Raw genomic sequence first — 27,572 nt, 5'->3', positions numbered from 1 at the left:
TTGTGGAAATTAAACTGTGACATGTTGAGCAAAACAATAAAAGATATGGTATGATAGAGAAAGTACATGTAGAATAATAGCATTTCCATTTGTGGTGAGTTATAAAGAGGATCCCCCAGCTCCAGGAAAAAGGTTTAATAGAAATACTGCTTTTCTTTCTTGCATTTTCACAGTTGACACCACGAGAGTGACTTTGCGAGACACTGATGAGAGCATAGCAGGATCAGACTACATCAATGCCAATTACATCAAGGTAAAGACGACAAAGCTCCTTAGTTACAGGCCAGCCAATGTGTCCTATGAATGGTGATGTCAGTAGGGGCTTAGGCACTTCCTGAATGATCAATGAGCTCCCACCTCCTGTAGAACAAGAACATGTGCTTGAGTGTTGCAAAGCATGACCTGCCCTTCATCTCTGCCCATCTATGTGTGAGAAGGGTACATTACCTATGGTGGGCAATGCTTCTATTTATAGGACTAATACGAGTGCAAGTTATATTTAGCAACTGTATATTCGGTGTATCACAGGGTTTAAGGGCTCTCTCTATAAGCAGTGTTTGCACCGTTTTGGGAGATTTGACAAACAGATGATGTTTGCCCAATTTGGCCACAGGGGGTGGTGGCCTTATTAGAGTGATCTGATCTTGGTCCCGTACCAACAACGAGATCACATTAGGATCTTATCTAGTCGAGAGACCTCTGCTAATGGGGTTTTTCATGAGAACATACAAACCACTGAACTTTTCAAATAAATGCACACCCACATTTATCTATATGAAATCCCAATTTTTGTCTATTTTTTTTGCTGTAGAATACCCTAGATGAAGTGCATGGGTCCCAATATTGCAAAGTATACATTGCTACTCAGGGCTGCCTGCAGAACAGCGTGTGTGACTTCTGGGCCATGGTTTACCAAGAAAACACTCATGTCATTGTTATGACTACCAAAGAGGTGGAGCGTTCCAGGGTAAGCCGCATACCACTCCTTTAATTAACAGAACCCTTCTTATGTTATAAATAAAAAGCTTAATAGTTGCCAAATGAGTTCTACCATAACAGACAGATGGAGACTGTGATGTCAGTTTTTTGTGGTCTTGAACAGGACACTGTACTTCATTATGTTGTACTTGCCAAAACTTGGTCTAGAAACAGGGGCAAAAGTTCGGGCTTTGCAGTTTTATCCCGGTGTCCAAAGTTTCCTTTGTATCTGTTGAACCTGGGCATATGTACAGTAATGACATTAGAAGTAGACATTTCTAGTAGTTTTATAGGCATTCTGCTCACTGAATGGCACAGAGGATTCCTTGGACCCCAGAACACTATAGTGGTACAGAGTTCACAGGAAAAGTACCATGGGTTTTTTTGGGTTTTTTTGAGGAAGAGGAGAACTGATCTGGGATGGAAGTAAGTGGGAAAAGTAAGGAAACGATACATAACATTTACATATACACTTCTTCTGAAATGAGTCCCATGCAATTATTGTCACATATGGTGTGATTATTCACTCTCTGTGGTAGTACAGCAGTGACTTCTCCTGTGAGAATCAAGTGGGTGGTGTTTTCTTAGTCATTGTTGTAAGTTTGCACCGCTAGAAATGTGACTTGTGAAGTGCTGACGTGCAATTCACGCCACTGCTATAAAATTAATTCTTGATCCACTTTTATTGCTAGAACATTTTTAGGAAATGTCTTAAAGGGATACTGTCATGGCAAAATATTTTTTTTTCAAAATGAATCAGTTAATAGTGCTGCTCCAGCAGAATTCTGCACTGAAATCCATTTCTCAAAAGAGCAAACAGATTTTTTTATATTCAATTTTGAAATCTGACATGGGGCTAGACATATTGTCAATTTCCCAGCTGCCCCAAGTCATGTGACTTGTGCTCTGATAAACTTCAATCACTCTTTACTGCTGTACTGCAAGTTGGAGTGATATCACCCCTCCCTTTCCCCCCCCCAACACCCAAACAAAAGAACAATTGGAAGGTAACAGATAGCAGCTCCCTAACACAAGATAACAACTGCCTGGTAGATCTAAGAACACCACTCAATAGTAAAAACCCATGTCCCACTGAGATGCATTCAGTTACATTGAGAAGGAAAAACAGCAGCCTGCCAGAAAGCATTTCTCTCCTGAAGTGCAGGCACAAGTCACATGACCAGGGGCAGCTGGGAAATTGACAAAATGTCTAGCTCCATGTCAGATTTCAAAATTAAATATAAAAAAATCTGTTTGCTCTTTTGAGAAATGAATTTCAGTGCAGAATTCTGCTGGAGTAGCACTATTAACTGATGCGTTTTGAAAAAAACATGTTTTCTGATGACAGGATCCCTTTAACTACCCTTGCCACTGTACTTGCCAAAACTTGGTTTAGAAACAGGGGCAAAAGTTTGGCCATATGCAGAAAGCTATTGCAGCATAATCATCACACTAAATTAAGGGATTTTGTTGGAATCCCTAAAAATAAGTACATTTGAAATGTATGTTAATTATTTTGTTCTTACCAATGGTAAAGATGCAGACTCTGTCTCCTTCTTCTGCCTCAGTGGCACCATCTATACTCATTTCTTATTGGCGCCAGCTTCACTTAGAAGACATTCTGGCCAGAAACCACACTTTCTGAGTTTAAATCACCAATGGAAACCGGTGCCTTTGTCTTTATAACCTTAAATAATAAAATCATGAATATATTATACTAACTATCTTATTTTTAGGGATTATAACAGAATGATTCCCCCCCCCCCAACTTGCAACACATCATTAAAAAGTGACTGAAGTTTATCAGAGCACAAGTCACATGGCTGGGGGCACCTGGAAAGCTAATGACATGTCTAGCTCCATGTCAGATTTCAACATTAAATCTAAAAAAAGAAATCTGTTCTTTTAAAGAAATTATTTTTGCTGGAGGAGGGCTATTAACGCACTAATAACTGATGCATTTTGTAAAATATATGTTTTCCTGTGACAGAATCTCTTTAAATTGATAACTCTATTTTCTAAATCCGTTTATGAAATTTTATCCACCAGAAAAAATGTTTTCGCTATTGGCCAGATGAGAATTGCTCCAAAGACTATGGCTGCATCCGAGTGGAGAGTCTAAAAATGCGCCAGAAAAAGAACTATATCTTAAGGGAGCTGCATATAAGTCGCTTGGACAAGGTAAGGCCTGTCTAATTCTCACATGTGTGCTGTGATGTGAAAGTCATTGCAATGTATGCTGCATTGAGGTTATGTATGATCTCAATTTCTTTCATTAACACCACTGCTGTTTACAACATTGTGGGATGGTTTACTTGGACCCGGGGCTACCTTGCATCAGGGGTACAATTAGGGGTAGATTTATCAAGGGTCGAATTGAAAATTAGAATTTTCGAGGTTTTTTTTTGGTCAAAACGGTCAAATTAGACTAGGGAGTTATTCAACTTTGATTACAATTTTTCAAAAAATTAGAATTCGATTTTAGAGATTTATTATTACGAACTCGGATTCGACTATTCGCCACCTAAAACCTGCTGAAATGCTGTTTAAGTCAATGGAAGACGTCCAGTGATCAATTTGTAGTTGGTTGCAGCCCTCCTGACATTTGAGAAAATTCTAATTGAATTCGATTCGAGTTTTTGGGTCGATCCTATTCAACCGAGCGTGCAGCGGAGCTCACGGGCGCCATCTTCTTCTCTTCGGGCTCATGAGCAGGTGGAACAATCTTCCGATTAGCGACAACTACGCATGCGCCGAAAGAGACGGAAATTGCTGAAGGGAGAAGAAGGCATGAAGATTACTGAAGAGAAGAAGATGGCGCCCGTGAGCTCCTCTGCGCTCACTCTGCATTTTCTGCTATTTCTAGAGGGGAAAGAATTCAGGGGTAAGACTGTGTAGGGGGGCCAGCGGAGGGGGACCAATGGAGACTTATAACAATGGGGGAATTTATAGTTCTTCTTTGTAGGAATGCTTCACCTTTAAGTTAACTTTTAGTATGTTATGGCTAATTCGAAGAAACTTTTGAATTGCCCTTCACTTTTTCTTTTTTATAGTTTTATATAGAATTATTTGCATTCTTCTTTCCAGCTTTCAGATGGAGGTCACTGATCCCATCTAAAAAACAAATGCTCTGTAAGGCTACAATTGTATTGTTATTGCTACTTTATATTACTCATCTTTCTATTCAGGCCTCTCCTATTCATATTCCAGTCTCTTATTTATATTAATCCATGGTTGCTAGGGTAAATTGGACCCTAGCAACCAGATTGCTGGATACAAAGCTAACGCAAAAATCACTAGTAATAAAAAATGAAAACCAATTGCAAATTGTCACAGAATCTCACTCTCTACTTCATACTAAAGGTTCATTTAAAGGTGAACAACCCATTTAAGAGGCATTCTAAAGATTCTAAAGCAGGGGTTCCAAAACTGACAGATATAGTAAAATATGAGCCTATGTGCTCTTCTAGAGACTCTAGAAACCCAACATTAAGGTCACTTTGAGTGACATGCAGAGGCATACACAGATTTGGAATAGAATAACAGAATAGGGGGAGCCCGGCCAAATGTTAGGCCACTCCAGTTGGGCTCTGAAACCAAAATAAAACGACATATATGGATTTTTATCTTCAGGGCCTGTAAGAAATAATCTTGCACTACAAGAACATGTGCCAAGACAGGTTTTTATTACAACTGATGCACCCAGAAGTGATGTGCTTGAAATGCTAATGACTGCTCTTCATACCGGCGATGACTTTGTGCTGAATACCCTGACACAGTGACTAAACCTGACTTGCTTTAATAAATATTAGATGTGACATAAACACAGAAATGGCACGGTGCTGAATTAGACCATAAAGAAGTCACCGACACTCACAAAAAGAGTGACAGGCTGTTATAAGCTTAAAATGTAGGAAGGGAATGACGGCCTTTCTGCCATAGTAATTGTAGGATGATATTTCTCTGTGAGAGGAACAGAAAACACTGGCAATAAAATTTGCGTTTTAAAGGTACCGGATTTCATTACAGTGTTGTGACATTTTCTCCGACCTTCGGCACTCGCTATTTGTCATGTCTTAGGGAAATCACAGTTGCCCTGTCCCACAGCTCACCCGTATGTAATTGGATAATAAACGGATCATTGACCATTCCTCATCTTTTTAGGGGCTGTCATGCAGATCAGAGTGCCAGAAATTGTCTCCTTAGTTTACATCCCGGAGGCTTTTCAGTAATTACCTCTGAAGCATAATAATATGCTCCAACTTGATGCACAGTGCCAAGGAGTATAAGTATCATATGAGCACGTTACTACTATATGGCATCAAGCATCCTCTGAGTGCGCTCGCTCTATATATAGTCAATTTTTCTCTTATAATATGCTTCCCTGATTTTTTTATCCTAATAATCCTAATATTTAACTTGCCATCTTCAGACGGAGTCTCCTCGTCCTATTTGGCACTACCAGTATCTCAGCTGGCCAGACCATGGGGTTCCAATTGAGCCTGGTGGAGTGCTCAGTTTTCTAGAGGAGATTAATGCAGCCCAGAAATATATTCCGCATTCCGGGCCTATAGTGGTGCACTGCAGGTACAGTAATGTTTGGGTCCCAAAGCCCTCTTTTAAAAACTCAGATGTTTAAGCCTGTTTTTATATACACTTATGACTTTTCTTTCCACTTGCAGTGCAGGTATTGGGCGCACTGGAACAATAATAGTAATAGATATGCTGGTGGATATTATTAATAGACAAGGTAAAATGCATATTCTGTTGTCTCCTTCTCTATCTCTGTCCTTCGTACTCCAAATGTCAGGATAGTTATCCTCTCTATTACCTTTCCTCCATTCCACCTTTGCACACCCCTATACTATCTCTTAATTCTACCTCTGCACACTCCTGTACTATCTCTTCATTCTACCTCTACACACCCCTGTATCATCTCTTCATTCTACCTCTGCACATCCCTTTACTATCTCTTCATTCCACCTCTACACACCCCTGTATCATCTCTTCATTCTACCTCTGCACATCCCTGTACTATCTCTTCATTCTACCTCTGCACACCTTTGTACTATCTCTCCATTCCACCTCTGCACACCCCTGTACTATATTTCCATACCATCTCTGCACATTGCACACCCCTGCAGTGTCCTTCTATTCCATATCTACATACTCTTGCCCTGCCCCTCTACTCCATCTCTACATACTCTTGCCCTGTCCCTCTAATCAAACTCTACATACTCCTGCCCCTCCTGTCCTGTCTCTCTTCTTCCAACTCTTCTTCCCCCCTGTGCTACCCCTGTATTCATCTCTACTCTACCCTGCACTGTTCCTCGTTTCCACCTCTACACACCCCTGTATTGCCCTCTATTCCAACTCTACACAACCCTGCCCTGTCCCTCTTTCCCATCTCTACATATCCTTTACTATCCCTCCATTCCTTCTCAACACACATCTGTGCTGATCCTGTTTTTCCATCTCTATATCTCTATCCATCTCTATATATCCCCAGTACTATCTATGCACACATGTACTGCCCCTCCATTCAGTCTCTGCACACACCTATACTATCCTTTCATTCCACCTCTGTACATACTTGTACAATCCCTTCATTCAGTCTCTGCACATACAGCTGTGCTATCTCTCTCCTTTCAGCCTTTGCATTTTTCTGCACTGGTCCCCCGTGTCATCCCTACTGCAGCTGTACCTCTTCTTCACTTTCTTCTGTCCATTTAATTTGTGCCATTTGCATGAATAATGGTAGGTGGCCAGACTATGTGTGGACCCCCCCCGTTGACCTCTATCTGGTTGGGGCCATAATTCTGATTGGCCTGGCCACCTTTATACTATCTGTCTGTTCATACTTTTCCTGAACAACTCCACCTTTCTGACTCCCTCGATTTCTGCATGCCCCTCTCTGTTTTCTCTTACACTGTCTTTTCTTATTCATACCTTCCGTGCATTCCATGTCTGCTCTATCCATCTATTCTACACACACTCATTCAATGTCTATATATTTACCTGTTCTTCCACCTACTCCATCCCTCCACTCTGCCACTGTCTTTCCTGCATTACATCTCTGCAAACTCCTATCCATGCATTGTGCCTCTGCACGCCCCTGCAATACCCACAATGCCGAGCTTTATTTACACTTTCTGTTTGTGCATGATGCATCCTTTTTTCTTTCACTGTGACTCACAGGTTTGGATTGTGATATTGATATTCCAAAAACAATTCAGATGGTAAGGCAGCAGCGCTCGGGCATGGTGCAGACAGAGGCTCAATATAAATTCATTTACATGGCTGTGCAGAAATATATTGAGGTCAGGAAGAGACCTTTGGAGGAAGAACAGGTGAGCAGCTGTGTGCAGATTTTTATTCTTTTTGTTTTGGCGTTAATCTTGGTGATGGCGAACCATTTTATTTATATTGCTAAATTAGCTTTGTAGACTGGTCTCCGAATCAAAAACTTAAAATCATTTTGCTTTTTATTTTTAACAGATGGGAAAGCTGAAGGAGCACGAGTATACCAACATTCAGTATTCAGCGGGGGAGAGGGCAAGAACCAAAGCACAAGCAGCTGCGGCCCCAAGCCAGCATAGGTAATGTACAGGAGTAGGAGGATTAAAGCTATTACTGCCTTAACTGAGCTGGACTATTTGCTGTCGGAGAACAGACTGGGACACATTTTAGTATTGCTCTTTATATCGAATTCTATATAAGTTTGAGGCAAAAAATGTCGGTTCTGGATCACATCTAGTTTGGCACAACCCTGCCTACAGTGTTTCCTCACACAATACCCCAAGCTTCAGTGCTGCAACTACTATAAGATCATTAACCGCCATCAGATGGGCCCAGATTTGGCAGATTTGAGAACTGCTGCTACAAAGTGGACATTACTGTTTCTACATGAGCAACAAATGATTATTTTGTTGTTGTTTTTGTTTTTCCAGGGTTAGTGATGATGCTGCCTGCGTCTATGAAAACCTGAACATTAGAAGCACACACATGTCAAGTACAAGTAATGCTGGCAGATAGAGCTTGGCTGCTGAAGAAACCCTCCGACATGGGAAAGAGTAAGGCTTTACCTTCCATGGGCACTTGTGAAATGCAAAATAGAATGTCCGTTCACCACTCCAGGCAGAAAAATATAATATACGATCGAATTATAAGATATTTAGTACAAAATACTAATTAAAATGCCCCCCTTGCTTGGAACAAAACAGGGATCATTTGTCCATATATTACGATATAGATCAGTCACCCTTGCCTGACCAGTCCTACACTCACTTTCATCTATTTCATTTAGAATCCCAGTATTTCACTGTACATTTTCTTTTAAGCCTTAAAGGGATACTGTCATGGGAAAACATGTTTTTTTTTCAAAATGAATCAGTTAATAGTGCTGCTCCAGCAGAATTCTGCACTGAAATCCATTTCAGCAAACAGATTTTTTTATATTCAATTTCGAAATCTGACATGGGGCTAGACATTTTGTCAATTTCCCAGCTGCCCCTGGTCATGTGACTTGTGCCTGCACTTTAGGAGAGAAATGCTTTCTGGCAGGCTGCTGTTTTTCCTTCTCAATGTAACTGAATGTGTCTCAGTGGGACATGGGTTTTTACTGTTGAGTGTTGTTCTTAGATCTACCAGGCAGCTGTTATCTTGTGTTAGGGAGCTGTTATCTGGTTACCTTCCCATTGTTCTTTTGTTTGGCTGCTGGGGGGGGAAAGGGAGGGAGGGGGTGATATCACTCCAACTTGCAGTACAGCAGTAAAGAGTGACTGAAGACAGAGAACAAGTCACATGACTTGGGGCAGCTGGGAAATTGACAAAATGTCTAGCCCCATGTCAGATTTCAAAATTAAATATAAATCTGTTTGCTCTTTTGAGAAATGGATTTCAGTGCAGAATTCTGCTGGAGCAGCACTATTAACTGATTCATTTTGAAAAAAATTTTTTTTTTCCCATGACAGTATCCCTTTAAACCTTCCAGTTAAAAAAAAGTCCCTTGGTACAATAGTTAGCACAGATGCCTTTGAACATTTTATAGGCAGAGAGTGTGGTTATTTTCAAGGCCAGATTCAGAGATAGGCACAATAGTGTCCCTTGAGCAGTCCAGGCCCCAACTTTGTCTTATGGTTTTTTTTACTGTTAGATCGATATTCTCTGCCTACAGTTTATAAATTTGAAAGTCATGGGAACAAGGTAGGGTAATGGGAGGAAAGGAAGAAGTAACACAAAATTTGAAACCTCATTACAACAGTGAAATTTTGACTTACTGGATTAATATGGTCCAAGAAAATTGCTTATAGGCTGTTAGAGAATGAAGAACCAGGGTAGACTTTGTCAGTATTTGTCCCCTGACACTAGTTAAGACAGTTTTGATTTTTATGTCTCAAATAACTTACACTTGCAGGACGTTATGTTTGGTCTCCACTTTCTGGCCACAGCTGTTTGGAGTTGCCCCCCAGTTCTGCAGCTTACCCCTGCCTAGCCCCCCGTGCCAGCTCCAGCAGAGGAGGCACAAGAGCGTGAGGAGGAGCGAATGTGCAATGAGGGAGAGCACACCTACAGTAACTTATTATGGAAGAACAATCTTTTCTTTGTTGCCTCAGTGTTTTGGCAAAGTATTTATTTTAAGTGCCTCGAAGAGTCCACTGAGTTTTCAGTCTTTTTATTTGTATTGTTTTACTCTTTGTTTTGTAGAAATGGATAATAAAAATCTTTGTCTGTACAACACAAAGGGGAATTCTGGTTATTGCTTGAATGAGTGAAAGCAGGCTGTCTGAATTCTCTATAGATTTTTAATTGAAACTGTAGTTGGGCCATGATGAAGTTCCATACACACCCTTTGTTTGCTTAGAAGAAGCCTTATTTTTATTTCAGATATAGATGATCTGCACCAGAGGTACATACCCTGTTTTTTCATTTCCGTTGTATAGTAAAGCATGAGAGCACAGCTTATTGTATGATCAGATGTTTTCTGTACAACTGCCAAATTGTAGCCATATTCTTAAAGGAAAACTATACCCCCATAATTAATATTTCAGCAACAGTTTATATCATATTAAGTGACATATTAAAGAATCTTACTAAACTGGTATATCTATTTAAGTAAATGTTTTCCTTTTACATCTCTTGCTTTGAACCTCCATTTCGTGATGGTCTCTGTGCTGCCTCAGAGATCACCTGACCAGAAATACTAAAACTCTAACTGTAACAGGAAGAAGTGTTGAAGCAAAAGACACAACTCTGTCTGTTAATTGGCTCATGTGACCTAACAAGTATAGTTTGTTTGGTATGTTTGTGTGCACAGTGAATCGTACGATCCCAGGGGGCAGCCCTTATTTTTTAAAATGGCAATTTTTTATTTATGATTACCCAATGGCACATACTACTAGAAAAGTATATTATGAAAATGGTTTATTTACATGAAGCAGGGTTTTACATATGAGCTGTTTTATGCAATGTATTTTTCTAGAGACCTACATTGTTCATGGTATAATTTTCCTTTAAGCAACATTTATATTTCCTTAAACCCAAAAAAAGTACAAAGACCTAGGTTGTTATGTAAGTATGACTCCTGCATCAGTCCGTAATTAAATCCAATACTTGTGTGTCCAGCAACTGATGATTATCTGTAGTGTGAGCAAGGCCGGATCCTCATTGTAGTCAACCTTTTTGAGTTGTTTGTCTCAATCTCAGTTTTAGAATGTAAAAACCATAGGTGAAGCTTTCTAACTCCCCCCCCCATAGCATCTCCAAGGGCAACTTCACACCACATAATCTGAGATGCTTTCAGAGCTGTGTTTTTAAAGCATAAGTACACCTAAACCTTAAAATAAGTGAATGTAAAATTGATGAGGGTGCTATTCTAAGAACTTTTGCAATGTACAGTCATTATTTATGTTTTTTAATTCCAAAATATTAAAGGATAGAGAAAGAGGGCTGGTCTGATGTTAGGAGAGATTTCAGAAAGGTTTCTATTTTTTTTCCTAAACAGAAGAACATCAGACCAGCCCTCTTTCTTTCTCCTGGTCAGAACGGTTGGAAAATGAACAGCAGGTGGCGCTGTTGTAACAAAATTGATTTCTATTAAAAGTGTATGTATCCTTTAGTATCTTGGAATTAAAAAATAAATAAATAATGCAAAATTGCTTGAATAGCACCCTCGTCAGCTTTTACAATCACTTATTTTAAAGGTTTACTTATCCTTTAAGTAGCCAAAAACATGGTTTTCATGTGGGGGGTGTTTAAACACTTCATCTTAAAGGAGAACTAAAGCTTAACTATAGAAGTAGCTAGAAATGTTTTACTTTATGTTTTGGGCTTCTGTACCAGCCCAAGGCAACCACAACCTTTTAGCAGGGAAGATCTATGCCTTCAAAGATGTCCCAGTAGCTCCCCCATCTTCGTTTCTGCTGATTCACTGTATCAAGTACAAGCTAATGTTTTATTATAAAAGAGAAAAGGGAAATCCATTTTAAAAGTCTATTGCTCCTTTTAAATTTCACTTAACCTTTGCACTGCTGGGCGTATTTGAATATTTTTAATATAAAGGACATGCATTGGGACATTTAGGGGATTATTTACTAAACCTTGCATTTTTCTGGTCGGTCTTTTTGGGGCAAAAAAAAATTTTAATGGGAAAAAAAAACTTGAATTTCTCAAGATTATTATACTCCGATGCTAGAGCCCAGATCTGAAAATCCACCATCTCTTAGACCTGTTTAGACCCTGTATAAGTCATTGGGAAAGGCACCTATCTCAATTTATTTTTGTGGTCTGCGCTGCTGAGTTTCTTATTAGTAAATAAGCTAAAATCAGGGATGGGAGTTTGGCCGTGTTTTTTTTAAATAAAATAAGACATAAATAACCCCCTTAAAGGGGGAAGGTCAATATAAGAACTTTTTTATCTGTATTGTATAGTCAGATTGCACAGTTTACGGCACACTGGTCCTCAGACTACGTCCAGACAGGGTGTTGGCTCCACTGCTCTCAGTCTGCGGATTTTTTTCAGGCTGAGAGAAGCGGATCTGCTCCGTGCCCCACCTCCACTGATTTAAATTAAATCTGCTTGCGTGCTGTCACACACAGCAGAGGTCAACCTAAATACGCAAAAATAAGATCTTATTCAAATCAGTACAGATGGGGCATGGCGTGAATCCACTTCTCTCATTTCATTTTTCAATAATTTCTAATTGCCATTTATAATAAACCACAAAATATCAAATAAGAATAGCATAAACATGGATGATCTTACTCTCATTTTCTGAGAGAAGCAGGGTCAGTGCTCCGTCTGCCCATGGCCTTAAAGGGATAATGCTGCTAAATTGCTCAACCCCTCCATTTTCTACCTGGTAGTAAACGGATTAAAACTAATTGCTGCTTGGTTGCTATGGGAAACTGTTCTTGTGCAATTTAAGTTCTCGCTTTGTAAATCAGCGTGTTTATTTCTGCCTGAAAACATTATGTAAAGTAGTGTCACTTCAGAGGAAAGAGTCTTAATTTAAAAGTAATTGTCACATTTCATGCATTGGGGTGCTGGTGCCCATGTGACTATTTCTATTTTTTTTTCTGGCAAACCACAGCATGCCTGTCTTGCTTTATGGCAAGGATTCTTGGAAGAAATACCCTTTATCTTAACAGCTCATTAGCATTTACTGTACACTGCTTAAAGAATGAGTCTGTAAAGGAGAAGGAGGATTCACTGAGACACACTAAACGAATGCTTTCAATTAGGAACAATAGAAATACATGAAATTGGAACTTCTTATGTTTGTGTAAACCATTGAATTGTACTCTTATAATAATGTGCTGACCGTATCCATTTCCATATCCATTTAGTTCCTTATTCTTGGGTAACAGTAGAATTACACACAGGTGGTGGCTCTGGGAATATATTTCCATGCACTTTGGGTACAGATATCAATGTTATCGGTTCAGGCAAATCTACTTGCAAATTAAAATTCTGTAGGTTCTCTCAGCCCTGTTGTGCCCCTCCCTGCATTCCGAAATGATACAGTCAATGTCTTTTCTTATTGTAAAACTGAAACATTTTTATTGAAAGGTCAGAGCCATTCTGTTGTATGTTTGGAACAGAAAACTGGATTTTTACTCTACATATTGACTCACAACCCACAGCCAACAGGTTTTACTAGAACATGACATCACTGTAATATTAATAATAATAATGCTGGGCACATGGATTTCTAGAAATCCCACATAGAGATACAGGTATGTGTAATAGTTTAAGGGATTCTGTCATGGGAAAATGTTTTTTTCAAAGCCATCGGTTAAAAGTGCTGCTCCAGTAGACTTCTGCACTGAAATCCACAGATTGTTTTATATTTCATTTTGGCATGGGGCTAGACATGTTCTTAGTTTCCCAGGTGTCCCCTGTCATGTGACTTGTGCTCTGATAAACCTGGCATGGGGCTAAACATGTTCTTAGTTTCCCAGGTGTCCACTGTCATGTGGCTTGTGCTCTGATAAACTTCAGTCACTCTTTACTGCTGTAATGTGATATCAACCCCTCCCTTTCCCCCCAGCAGCCTAACAGCAGAACAATGGGAAGATATAGTGAACAAAGTACCCCCTATTGTACAATAGAAAGGATATTATAAATCACCGAGGAGTTCCATGACCATATACTGTAAATGCACAAAGCTGAAGGTTATAGAACTCCGAGGTTACTTTTAATATCCTCATATATTCCAACAAGGGGTACTTTATTTATTATAATACACAAGTTTTAGCGAGTGAGATGACCAAAATGACAACTCTACTCTCCGTTTATAACTGATGACATATAAGGATACAATTTACAAGATATTCATGGCTTTTGTGTATTATACCCAGATAACAGCTCCCTGATACAAGATAATAGCTCCCTGGTAGATATAAGAACAACACTCAATAGTAAAAATCCAAGTCCCACTGTGGCTCCTTTAGTTACTTTGAGTTGGAGAAACAATAGCCTGTCAGAAAGCAGTTCCATCATGAAGTGCTGGCTCTTTTTGAAAGAACAGCATCCGGCAAGATGGCTGCCTACACACCATTATTACAGCTAAAAAAATTCACTTGTTAGTTCAGTTCAGGAATTATATTTTATATGGTAGAGTGAATTATTTGCTAAACAATATAATTTAGAAATAAAAACAACACCATAAAAACCACGACAAACAGAATCCCTTTAAGCTTTGGAAATCTTTCTATAAAATATCATGTACATCTAGGGACTCTCCCATGAGCTCATGTTGCAGAAATCCCATATATTCCATGTACACCATAACATACTGTATGTAGCACATACTGGTACACTTAAACAATAGGTTTCCAAAAAGTTCCTAATTTTATTTGCAATTTAAATACCATGTTTACAAAAATAGAACCACTCCCCTATTCTTAATTGGAAATCTAAGGCTTAGCATTAGAGGTTTTTTTTTAGAGAGGAGTAGATACACGTTTTTTCCTTAACATATTCCTGTTTTATATGTGAAAGGTTTTCAGTTCAGTAGAGAACCCTGAGTAAAATAGTGTCTCTATTATCTACTATGTAAACGTGTGCCCTATAGTCCTGAGTTGGAATAGCTGTGCCCATGGCTACACAGCATTTTATTTCTATGAATTAGAGTTGAGCATTGCTCTAGTAAAGATTTAGAAAAATTGCTCTCAATGTTTCAGTAATAGATGAAAAGTAAAAAAATGAAAATGACGGTAGATGGCATAATAAATAGTTTAATATATAAAGAACTGTATTGTTCTGCCTCATAAATAACAATGAGGAAGCCGTTTGCTTGTGCGTGAGCATCGTTCTCCTCCAGCGTGCTCCGTGAGCTGGGGATAAAATGAAACCCCAGCTCTGATTCATACATACATCACTGAAAAGTCTCATGCTTTGAGGTTCCACCAGTAACGCTGATGGTAAAACATTCCCTGTTCTGTGGCCCTGGGCACACGATTCTGTACTAGGCCTTCCAGTTCATCCCGTAGCCGCTCGGATTGGGCAAACCACTGTTTTGTGCTTATTGTCTCTGCCCACATATGGGATAAACTCCAAGGATATTTAGTTCCTTTCCCTTTTGCAGACATTCATAGCAAATAGTCTTGTCCCCCCCCCCTAATACAGGCATTAAAGGAAATATAATGACCTCAGGATGCATGTTTCTAGTTGTTAAGGTAAACTTGAAAGTGTCATGTCAGCCTGTGCTCCACTGGAATAAGCCCAGTTTGTTTCTCATACTCCATGGGTCACCACCGCAGGAATGATTGGCATCTTAGTAGGAACAGGCTCTGCCGTGCATCGTAGGCTCCCAGTCTTCAGTATACACTCAACTGGCCAAAGGAGAATACAAAACAGAACAGCTACAATAAATGCTATGAGTAAAAGCCTCTTCCAGTCACTGCAGCCATTGAAAAAGCCCCGGCGTTGCCTTGGTTCAGAGGTGCTGTCCTTTTTACTCAGTCCAATGTCCACACAAATGCACAAATCCTGCTGGTCTGGGTTTGTCTCAGGTGGCTGCTTGTAACAGAGCTTGTTCCCTTCAATCCAGACTGGTTCTTCATGCTGAAGGTGAGCTGGCAAATTGGACAGCAGTTCTTGGCTTGTCTGTAAGGCTGGGGCCCCCTCGTCTGGGATGTGTGTCGGCTGTCGACAAAATGGGCACAAGACATCCTCTGCTTGCTTTTCAGGGGGGAGGGCAGCCACCAGCCTTGCCACACACTCCAGGCACAAAGTATGTGAGCACTGCAGTAACTTTGGGGTTTTAAAGATGTTGTCATATTTGGTGAAGCAGATGGAGCACTCTAGCATGGAATCAGGATCCTCTGCTGTATCTCTCTGAGTGTGCCAAATTTCAATGGGTACCTCCATGATAGACCTGGATTGGAAAACAAGACAGCGGCTATAGATTAGTGACTAGAAAAGCAGAAACCTTAGGTAACAAATTATCCCCCCAGGATACAGAGTAGATAGATCAGTTCTGAAGAATCCCATTGTATATTACATAGCTGATCTGTTATCTGTTGTGTATCCTGTACCTTTTCTCCTTTTTCAGCTTTTGAATGGCTGCCACCATGGCTACACAGCAGCTTGTTTATATAAACTATAGTAGTGCTTCTGAAACAAACACAGCTAACTTAGTTGTGCAGGGCACCACTATATTATATTTTCATTACTTTAAACCACTTTCATTTTTGATGTTACTGTGAAGGTAATCAATTACCTTTAAAGTAATTAATTAGAACTTCTAATTGATACAAATTAAAGCAAGATTCTTAATCCGGAAAAACCAGGGCTCATTAACTAGGGTTCATTGACTAACCAGGTGTTGTATTATACTGTAGTGGGGTTATGGAGGACCCCGATAGAACAGTGGTCTTTTAGTTTGGTGGCAGACCACATAACTGGATAATTATTGAATTCCTTTGATTTAACACTATAATAATTTAGCCCTAATTTATGCACAGCCTCTTTGACCCACATTATCTTGTACCTTATCTGCAGATCCCCTCGTAAATGATTTTAACACCTTACACATAGATTGATATGTTGGTCATTTGACCTATGAGCTGAATGTTGTATATATACCAGAGAACACCACTGCTTCATTGTAATCAGCTTGAAAAAGGAACTAAAATGTTCTGAAAGCTTGCTATGATTATATTAGTTAGCCATGAAGGTATCACCTTTATACCACTTTTGTTATTTTTTTTTATTTCAAAAGGGTTGCCCTGAAACATGGATAATTTGGATAATAGGTCCCTGGCAACTTTAAATCTCTCTTTATTTCATTAAGAAGAGGCTGAGGATGCAATTCCTGCCTGCAAATGTTATCATATTGGTGGGGTTAAATAAAATGTTGGTTAAAAATGAAAGAATAAATCAACGAAAGCAACAACAACAAGTATTTTTTTTACAATAAATGAGCCCTGTATGAATGCAATACCCCCAAATCAAAACCCCTTATTGTCCCCATCTACTCTCAGATTGAGTTATCTACCTACCTGGATGGCAGCTGTCTCACAATAGACTGGATATATAGAGTGCACTCTCTCTCCGCACTGCTGGCTAAGTGCAATCTAAATACAGATCTGCTCCACTTTTCACTTAAATCACCACAAGTGAATAGATTATCTCTACTGATATAAGTGAGATAATATTTAGCCAAGGTTTTCTGGAAAGTTTGCTGGATGTTCCAGTGATAGCAGATCTGTTCCTGCATCCCACACTCACTCATAAGGTACAGAAATAGACAATACGCCTTGTCACGCTTACACTGGCACCAACAGGTATTTTCCCTGAAGCCTTTTTCCTTGTTAGACCCTGGTGTTGAAACAACCCCTCTCTGTGTATGGAGGAAACATCTTATGTCATACAGGGAAATTATTTGTATTTCATTCCTTCACCATTTATTGTAGGCTTAAATAGCATTGTATAAAGTTATTGCCTTGTCTGCTATTTTTCTTTTTATTACCGGATCACTTCTGAATATGTGGGTCTGTAATGTAGCACCTTTATGATACTGATTAGTTAACACTAAAATAGTTGGTCATTTGCAAGGGATATGTTGGGGCAGACCAGCTATCCCTTCCCCAGACATGCCATCCCTCTGCGTGGAGTTGCAGTTGGTCTTGCCTAATCAAACATCCCAGCTGTTATTGGCAGGCACTTTTTATCTGCTGGGGTTTCACCTGTCACATTCATTTACATACTTTTATTTTGCTTCATTATATTGTATAGGGCGTGACAGGCTGATTGGTCATGTATATAACCTATATTAGCTCATGGGCAGTTTAAAGTTGCAGTAACAGTTTCTGGACATTCAGTGCACTTTATGGAGTGGGGTTATTAAAGGTATTACAGGTATACTGTTGCCAGGCACAATAGAAATAGCACACACTACATTCCCCCATGCCATCAACACCCTTATAATAAAACGACTACCCCTCCGCTCGTTTATGCACAGATGTCTGGCATTGCTACCCCCTTGTGCTTTAAGTGCCCCCAAAATATATGATGGGCCACCAGAGCTCCTGTGGACATAACCAAAGCATACAGTGTTATTAGGAGGAATCGGTATAAAAACAAAGTTATTATATCCTCTGGTTCAAATGTACAGGACCCTCCACTGATGCTATTTATATAAGTGAATGAATTAAAAGCACTGAAACCTACAGCATTTATATACTGAATCTCTAGACTGTGTTAGGAATGACTTACAAAACATAAACATGACTATGTCACAACAAAACAATTACAAATTAGAAAACTGCACCAGGCTTGTTTTTTTTAAATTAATACCAGTTTTACCTGGTTCAGTCCAATCTGGTAACATCAGTTTCAGACTGGCCCGGTCTAGTAAGTAGATATAAAAGACTAGGAGAATAAAGAGGTTATGTGAGGAGAGGAGAAATAATAGTTTGGAAAGTGGGCCCATGGTCTAAGGTTTTCTGTTGGGCCCCTGGCATCCCAGTCCGACACTGGGTAACATTCAAAATCTGAGACTTGGAAAATGTGTAAATTCATGAGCTGTGGGGGCACCAAGGGTTCTGTGATGCATCTCTTGAGGCTAAGGGTAGAATGGGAGGGCATCAGTTGGGGAGTGTATGGAGTTATTTTATTATTTTTATAATCATTTTATTCTAAATGAATGTTATTGCAATTCTAAAATGATCTCATATTTTTATATTGTTTGCTTTAGGAAACACATAGTTGAAGGAGCCTGTGTCACTGAAGTGACTGGTACACATAGATATTTGTGCCCTTGTGTTTTTTTCAATCTTATCATCTTTCAACAGAACCTCATCACAAGCAGCTTGGGACAGAAATCTGTATGGCCCCAGACACTGACCTCCTCCTTCTACATATACTATATCTGATCCCCTGCCAGCAGCAGAGCCTGTTTATGTTGATAGGCCTGCCATATAGGTTACATTCACTTGCATTTTAACATTGGCTGACTAATTATGAAAATATCAAAGGGTCATAGGTTTCAAGCCACAGTAGGCTGATCTAATATGTGGGATGTATATTAATGGAAGGACACAGATTTCCCAAATGAATTAGCTGTAGCTTTCCCAGAGGTGCTGCAGCAATGGCTCTAGGGCAAGTGTCTGTTTAGATCTGTTGTTTCTGTAGGAAATTTACAGGTAGGTTAAATCCCTTCTTTTAAGTTCACTGGAGGCCCCCAATTTCTCTGTAACCATCATCGGGTTCGTTACATATAGTGCTGTAGAAAAGTGGAACCGTCGTCATGCCAGCCCACAACATAGCTAAAATCCCAGAGCATTGATTAGATCAATGCTGTTGGGTTAAGAGAAAAATTATCTTCAAGTGGTGTTTGTTGTGCATTGCACCAGACAGGTGGCGTGCACAATATTATCACAAGAATTCTGTATCTACACATGCAATTTGTCAATTATTCAATTTATGTGTGTGAAGGGTGACTCTGGCCAAACAGGCTCCACCCAGAAAAAAGGAGGCAATTACCCCACAAGCAAAACATTGTAATATGTTTGGAGTTATTCATCATTATAAGAAAAGACAATATTTGTTTTTGATTAAAGCCAAAATGTTGTTCTTCAAAGAGTCACATATTTAGCCACATACCTTACAGTTCCCCAAATACTGTAGATGGCAAGTCAGTGTGACTGCCATGAGACCAATAACACCTACCAAATTGTTGAAGTTAGACTATAAGTTCACCCCATTTCTCTTTTCATTTGGCTACTTATTATTATTATGTTGCATTTGCTATTGTCCAACTGAACCTTTTCCAACAACCCTCACCACTCTCACACTCATGTTGCTCAAGATACCATCTGCAAAGCTTTCCAGATATTTTCTGAAAGAGGTATCAGTAACTGATGGTTCACTCGGTCAGCCTTGCTGTATGCAGTTCATATCATTTTAAAATGGGAGCCATGGGAAGGAAAGTATCATCTAAAGATGAAGCCCATTTCTGTGAAGTCCCCTTGTGGGGAAAGCCTGTATATCCATTGATCACTACGAGGCTTGTTTTATTACCCACAATGTCTAAAATATTAGGACTGCCACTACTCCATACAAGCCCCACCCCATTGATGCAAACTTTATTTCTTTAATTACCCAGTCTCTGTCTACTTATAGACAACTGGATCTTGCTTGTCACTGAGAGAAGTATTTTTTCACAGCCACAGTTATGGAGAGACAATGTGATTACCAGGAGGTTATACAGGTATGGGACCTATTATCCACAATTCTTGGGACCTGGAGCTTTCTGGATAACGGTTCTTTCCATAATTTGGATCTTCACACCTTAAGTCTACTAGAAGATCAAGTAAACATTAAGAAAACCCAATAGGCTGTTTTTGCTTCCAATAACAATAACCTATTATCCACAATACTTGGGACCTGGGGCTTTCTGGATAACAGGTCTTTCCATAATTCGGATCTTCCCACCTTAAGTCTACTAGAAGATCAAGTAAACATTAAGAAAACCCAAAAGGCTGTTTTTGCTTCCAATAAGGATTAATTCTATCTTAGTTGGGATCAAGTACAAGCTACTGTTTTATTATTACAGAGAGAAAGGAAATCATTTTTAAAATTTTGGATTATTTGATTATTATGGCGTCTATGGGAGACTACCTTTCCATAATTCGGAACTTTCTGGATAATAGGTTTCCGGATAACGGATCCCATACCTGTAAAACATCTCAAATAGAAAGAGCATTGCTGTAACACTGATGTTGTCTATTTTCCACTACTCTATATCTTCTGATTATCATCTTCGGAGTACATCAGATGTGATCAGATGATGTGCAAACTATTTTTCGTATGACAAGAATAAATAGTCGTGTCATATTTGCATCCTGTATCAGTGATGAATATCCTTGTAAGGACTGAAAGACTGCAGGCTATGTACTTTAGGTCACAGTATGAGGATAAAGCCCTAAGCTGGCCATTCATGCTGACGTTTGATCAGGCAGCTTGGTGATTTTGAGCTATTTTGAACCATTTACGATAGTATGGTCAAGAAAGTCCTGCAGCCAAATCAGGTCACAGATTATTATATGTACTTAATGCGCTATGTCTTTACTTCCTACAGAACAATAGAAGTTACCAATTACCACTTAGCCCACCCCTGTATGGCCTCCCCAGGAATCTATTTCTAATCTGTATGTTCACATTTAGCTGCAACTGCCAAAATGCATCATCTCTAAACAAAAATGTGTCACCTTCAGGAGTCCAGGTTTTGCATGTGCTTCTGCTGAATCAGTATCTTCAAAAAGGGCTGAATCCTGGATTTGATGTATCCTTACTGTTTGTACGTCTAAGGCATGCTGGTGCAGTGCATTCCTAGAGCAGAAGAACTATGAAGCAATGGTAGCTTTAATTATAGGTTTGTAGGAAAAGAAGCGATCATGCCGAGTTTCCCTGGCAGGGATTTGCAGCCAAGTAGACCAACCAGTGTTTAACTGAAATGAATGTTTCTTATTTAATCCACAGTAAACTAGATGCAGAAATGCTTGGCAGCATTCCATGCAGTGATTAAACAATGATATAATGTAGCCTTTAAAATCAAGAAACTATTTTGGTAATTACAGGCTTCAGCAGATAATTTTCGTGTTTTCATTTGGTCCCACAAAGCCTGCCCAAAAACAGCGGTAATAAATAGGCTATTTGGCTTCTGATCTGAAACTGGCACAGACTTGGATCAAGGGGAACAGCAAATTGGAAGGATGCAGGTGCAGTACATGAGACCTTTCAAATAACAAACACAAAGACCTTAAAGTTACACAACATATCTTTACAGGAATTTGTGTCTTTTTAAAATGCTTCCTGGGACTATTCCAATGTTGCAAAATTAAGCTTTTAACAAACATTGAATGTCAGTGGCACTTTAAAGGCCCTGAGCATAAGAATAATGCATATGTCTGACCTTTACAGGGCACTTTAGTAAATAACCTTTAAGGGGGTTATTTACAAAACTCTGAATGCAAAAATCACGAAAAATTCGTGATTTTCTTTTTATAAAATCTAACATTTCTCGGAATTTATTAATCCCCGAGAATGGAAAAGTCAAAATCTGAAAATCCGGCATCTCAGACCTGTCGAGGTTGCATATAAGGCAATGGGAGAAGTCCAAATGATTTTTTAAAGTGCGCTGGGTTTAAGGCAATACCCCGAAGTTTTTGGGTGAAAATTACGAAAAAAAATCGTAAAAATCAGATTTTTCCAGCATAGCAAATTTTCAGGAAAATGTGATAATAAATTTGCGTAAAAAAACCTGAGTGGATTTGAACGGAGTTTGTAGCAGAAAATATTGAGATTAATTCGGATTTAGATAAATAACCCCCTAAATGCCAGGTTGGGACTGAAATTAGGGAAATACCTGGTTTCATCATACTTGCATGGTACGCTATGCATGGAACTAATACATGCAAATGACATATACTATAAATATATATATATACACCAAGCTTGACATGGTACACTAACTGCACCTGGAAAACCAGTAAAACAAATATCTGGAAGTTCTCCTGAATGCTTTCATTATAATATAGGATTTGACTCATGAACTGGAGATAGGGATATTAATGCACCCTTTGTGTTTCACTTATAGCCCATTCCCTGCCATAGTCAGTATTGTATTATTATTATTACATTTATTACAAAGTCCCAGCTAAATTGAAACTCATTCAAGCCACGTTATGTATAAAGGCCCTGCTTACAAGGTTTACTACATTACCTATTATCTAGTATGCATAATCCCTGCATAAATTATATGTCTGGTTCAGTCCTGTATCATTTCTTTAGGATTACATTAAAACCCTCCATACGGTGAAAAACAACAACATTCTACAGCCCTGCATAGGAGCTAACAAAATAATGAAGGCAAAATATACCTACTCTGGAAATAGGAGTAACTGTTATATTAAAACAGTTTGATATGAGAACAAATACTATTGTGTGTTCCTGGTATTGCTGCTGTGAATATTTGCATTTATGCAAATTAAAAGGAGCTGCCATAGAGTTTGCCTTAGTCAACAGATTCTACAAATACAATATCTTGTATTTCCTGAATTCAGTGAAAAATAGCAACCATGGTGATCAGTTCACAGTAAATACAAAGGTTAAAAAAAAATGCGACCAATTGGAAAATTACACTGATGAACCCTGCCAATTAAATAACAAATGCATTTTCCCTCCACCTGGGATTCCCAGATATTTTAAAAACCAGGACATCTGTGTCGCATGAACTTTGCTCAGTCTATAAAAGCCAGCATTCATTTTTCCTGGGCTCCAATGCTAACATCCACTTTATATCTGATTCCTGTTTGGTAATATAAATGAGTAAGAAACTTGAATGCTTGGGAAATGGTGATTCTATCTCATGTGTAAACAGATGCAAATTGTAAGCACTTTTTCCCCCTTGCCACACCCTTCATCTGCTACTAAGCAGAAATAGAGAGAGAAAAACAAATTATCCTGTATATTAAGAAGCTATCCAGCCCCTGGCCAGTAAATCATTTGTCCCGCTACTTTTCTTGATGGCCACTGTAATAAATCAATTTAAGTCTGTAAATGACATGGACCTGGGCTATGGCTGCTTTGTACAGAATTAGTTATTACAGAGATACAAAAGGCTTTTAGATGTAATGGAGTTAAGTTTTGTAAACCTCAATGACTCCTGGCATAAGCACTCTAAATTAGTATATCACTGGAGACAACTTGTACTTCAACATAAACATGTAAAACTCCACTTTTAAAGGGGTTGATCACCTTTGGGTTTTCATTTTTTATAATTTGTGGCTTTTGAGTTATTTAGCTTTTTATTCAGCAACTCTCCAGTTTGCAATTTTAGCCATCTGGTTGCTAGGGTCCAAATTACCCTAGAAACCATGCATTGAAGAGACTAGAATATGAATAGGAGAGGCCTGAATAGAAAGATGAGTATTAAAAAGTAGCACTAACAATAAATTGTAGCGTTACAGAGCATTTGTTATTTAGATGGGATCAGTCACCCCCATTTGAAAGCTGGAAAGAGTCAGAGGAAGGAGGCAAATAATTTATAATCTATAAAAGAAATAAAAATAATGAAGAACAATTGAAAAGTTGCTTAGAATTTGTCATTCTATAAAATACTAAAAGTTAACCTAAAGGTGAACCACCCCAGAAACAAAATCAAAGCAACCCTGTGAATTAAACAATCCCCCAGCTTTTCCCAACAGTTTAGCATACAAGGAAAGATTAATTAAAAATAGGGAAAAAAGATCCGGAGACTACTGGGGTTTCCACGAGGACCCTAACTGATGAGTAATATAGGTTTTGGGGATTCTAAAATAATTGTGCTGTCGTTCCCCATAACTTTTGATCATGCCACTAAAGATGTTCTGGCTTTGTTTTTAAATGGAACAAAAGCCAGAAAGACTTTTCAATTAGAAGTTACTGGCGCCATTCTGTTCCTCCTCACACATATGTGCAAGTCTAATGCTGGCCACCCATGGGTCCAACTTGCTGTTATTTCAGCTGTACAATAGCCCAATTTTGTCATTAGCATGGATGGCCATGTCGCACCGATACAGCTGGGCCTATTAATAAGATCACAGAACCGTGGGACACAGTAGTCAACTCATCATCAGTTGGACCAGTTTTTCATTTGGTCAGTCAATATTTTCTTAAAAGTCAGCTGGTGAAATTGATCATTTTGGGGAGTAACAGTTTAATATTAATATTATAATATAAATATCTATCAGTGTGTGTGTGTGTGGTGGACAGTGTTAGGGTGCTTTGATATCTGTGGCTTTTACCAGTAACCGAGCACATACAAATAATTGTAGAATAGATAATCATCCCCTGTTCCTCAAGTATTGTGAATTCCTGCAAAATATGTTCACAGTTCAGGCTGGGAACTACTCCTGTTGATACCTATTGCAGTGCCCAATTTTAGGGCATTTTAAATGAGCACTTTTGAGTGTGCCACTCCCTGTGCCCCAAGATGCCCAGCCTCCTGAAGGGGAGCTTTTCGCAGGAGCCAGGAGAGAACCCGGGCCCGCAGGTGCTTAGGTACAGCACTGACCAACGTTAAATGAACAGACACTCAGATCTCAAGATAAAGAGTCTAGTATATTTCAGTTACATACACATAACAACACCATATAAAAAGCAAAATGATACAAGTCCTCAAACCAGCTCTTTACTGTCCAAAGACACACACACAATCTCACACGCATCTCCCAGGGCTAGAAAAGCAACTTCAAAGCTCCCCAAGAAATCAAATGAAAGCATCAAGTCCATGTTATAACTGTATTGAAAATTATAAAAGAGCTTTATGCCTATATCTACTGGTTGTGGGATCACTGCTATTATCAGATAGCTTACAATAGGTCAGCATTACACCAATCTCCCCCGCTACACAGAACAAGGAGACTGTGTAATAAGCAGCTACTAACACGCTATATTAATTGGATAAAGGAAAAACATTGGTAATGCTCGAGACCTGGAGAATTCCGAATTCGGAAATCTGAAGCCATTCGTATGCTATCCCGCCGGTAATTCGTATTCTTGTCAGAGGGATAGCATACGAATCGCTTCAGATTTCCAAATTCGGAAATCTCCAGGTCTCGAGCATTACCTATGTTTTTTCAGAGAGATTAGTCGCCCACAATAAAGAAGATTTGTCGCTGGGCGACTAGTGTCCCCTATTAAACATTGATTAAACCAAATAGGCTGTTTCTGCCACCAATAAGGATTAATGATATCTTAGTTAAGATTGCAAGGTACTGTTTTATTATTAGCAAGAAAAAGGAAATCCCATACAGATCCCATACCTGTATATGATTAAAACTCTGAAGGGCTGACTTTCTAGGTGGCAGGTAACTTTATACATTTTACTCACTGTACATGAATGATTTAACGCCAGCTTTGAATAAAGGAGGTAGATCTGAAACCTTGCAGTAAAAAAAAAAACATAGGACAATCATGTGCTCTTTTGCACAAACCAGTAGCAACATCTACTGGCAGCTAGAAAATAAAGACACCTGCCTAGCTGGCTGCTGCACTGCAACTCACTGGGACCCATGTGATCCCCATAGAAAGCCCTAGTTGATAGAACGCACACCAAAAAAAACAGGACAAAAAAAATTTTTTTTAGATGATATTGTGTTTTGCTGAAACCCAACCACCAATACAATTTTATTCATTTTATTGGCTGCACCACAATAAGCAGGGCTAGTAGATAAGCAACTTGCACATTGCCTAATGAGATCCATTAATCAGCAAGCAATCTGCTAAATCAAAACCAAATAATAATGCTTTGTGTGTTATATTCACACTTACCAGCACTAAAGTATTAGTCCCTTGGTTCCTTGTCTCAGTACAATACTAAAGTGATTGAAAGCTGGTACCAGTAACGTTCTGCTTCGCTGCTGTACTTCCCCTTTATAGTCCTGCTGTGCACCTGGATGGTTGGACTGTAGTAAAGCTGTGGCTTTTCCACTTGCTACTGATTATATAGCTTCATTGTTATTTACAGGTGAGTCACAGAGGGTGTTCCTCTCCTACCTGTCAGAGGGATGGCTTGTGAAGTCACCAGGAACCAGTAATTTGCTGAGTGAATGGAATTCTGCTTTGGTACCGCATATTCACAAGAACTTGTTTTCAGGAAGTCGTTCTCTATTTCATTTATACCCCAGGCACAGATGCATATGAAGCACAAGCAGGCGGTAAATAAATATTAGTGTATGTTAAATGTAATCAATTTGCAGTCAGTGTTAGATAATAAGTATTATACAAATCTCCAGGGGTGCCTTCATCTAGGGCACCTTTTGTGTATATTTATTATGTTATGCAGTAAAAGACGTTTTAAAACAAAAGCTATACTCATGCTTGATGCTATGCACATCATTTGAGACAATGGGACTTATTTAGGAACTTTGGGTTTGGGTTATCCACACAACCAAATGTAGTCTTAAGGTGCCCATACACTGAGAGATCCGCTCGTTTGGCAATGTCGCCAAACGAGCGGATCTCCCTCCGATATGCCCACCTTGAGGTGGGCAATATCGGGCTGATCCGATCGTGGGCCCTAGGGCCCAACAATCAGATCCTAACGATGCCTAAACGGGCGGTCGGACGGGATTTTTTGTCCCATCTGATCGAGATCTGGCCGACTTTCGGCCAGATCTCGATCGGTGAAGCCTGTCGGGGGGCCCCATACACGGGCCAATAAGCTGCCGACACAGTCTGTCGGCAGCTTTTATCGGCCCGCGTATGGCCACCTTTAAACAATCTGTGGTTGCTATGGGTTAGTGCACTTTTGCACAGTGTTAGTAAACAAGCTGCATTAATATAACCTATATATTAGCACACAACTTTGCCATGAGACCATAATGCCCAGAGTACTAATACTACAGAATTTTAATGTTATGTGATACTATTCCATAAGAATCAAACATTCACATAATTCAAAGTGCTTTATTGGTGCCTTGTCATGTGCCTGCTTTCTTAATTGTGTGCATCGCCTATGGAGTGTGCTTAAACTGACACTGTACCATATACTGGATACAGTAGAACCCCCATTTTACGTTTTTCAGAGGACCAGAAAATA

General features: G+C 39.3%; 2 protein-coding genes across 3 annotated transcripts in view; one reads left to right on the top strand and one right to left on the bottom strand.

Moving 5' to 3' along the window:
* The window catches only part of ptpn11b.L (protein tyrosine phosphatase, non-receptor type 11, b L homeolog), a 79,062-nt gene extending 69,345 nt beyond the window's left edge, over positions 1 to 9,717 (top strand). The window contains exons 8-16 of the mRNA NM_001092297.1: positions 174 to 253; positions 812 to 967; positions 3,028 to 3,159; positions 5,411 to 5,565; positions 5,661 to 5,728; positions 7,177 to 7,328; positions 7,477 to 7,577; positions 7,929 to 8,051; positions 9,395 to 9,717. Coding sequence (NP_001085766.1) covers positions 174 to 253; positions 812 to 967; positions 3,028 to 3,159; positions 5,411 to 5,565; positions 5,661 to 5,728; positions 7,177 to 7,328; positions 7,477 to 7,577; positions 7,929 to 8,013 — 929 coding nt within the window. The 3' untranslated portion in view covers positions 8,014 to 8,051; positions 9,395 to 9,717. The remainder of the gene's footprint in view (positions 1 to 173; positions 254 to 811; positions 968 to 3,027; positions 3,160 to 5,410; positions 5,566 to 5,660; positions 5,729 to 7,176; positions 7,329 to 7,476; positions 7,578 to 7,928; positions 8,052 to 9,394) is intronic.
* Positions 9,718 to 14,313: 4,596 nt separating this feature from the next.
* Positions 14,314 to 26,453, bottom strand: rnf223.L (ring finger protein 223 L homeolog). 2 transcript variants are annotated; one of them, XM_018225967.2, is made up of 2 exons: positions 26,303 to 26,453; positions 14,314 to 15,860 (listed from the first exon to the last, which is right to left on the bottom strand). In XM_018225967.2, exon 2 carries the CDS (start codon positions 15,851 to 15,853, stop codon positions 15,218 to 15,220), a length of 636 nt encoding a protein of 211 aa, XP_018081456.1. In that variant the 5' UTR covers positions 15,854 to 15,860; positions 26,303 to 26,453; the 3' UTR covers positions 14,314 to 15,217. The 2 variants fall into 2 exon arrangements, with proteins under 2 accessions (XP_018081456.1, XP_041425256.1); XM_041569322.1 differs by lacking the exon at positions 26,303 to 26,453 and adding an exon at positions 21,199 to 22,073.
* Positions 26,454 to 27,572: the final 1,119 nt, after the last annotated feature.

Source organism: Xenopus laevis, chromosome 7L (assembly GCF_017654675.1).
Source record: "Xenopus laevis strain J_2021 chromosome 7L, Xenopus_laevis_v10.1, whole genome shotgun sequence".
In the NCBI taxonomy this organism is placed as follows: Eukaryota; Metazoa; Chordata; class Amphibia; order Anura; family Pipidae; genus Xenopus; species Xenopus laevis.
The sequence above is the reverse complement of the archived record's forward strand: the minus strand, read 5'-3'. Positions and strand labels throughout refer to the sequence as shown.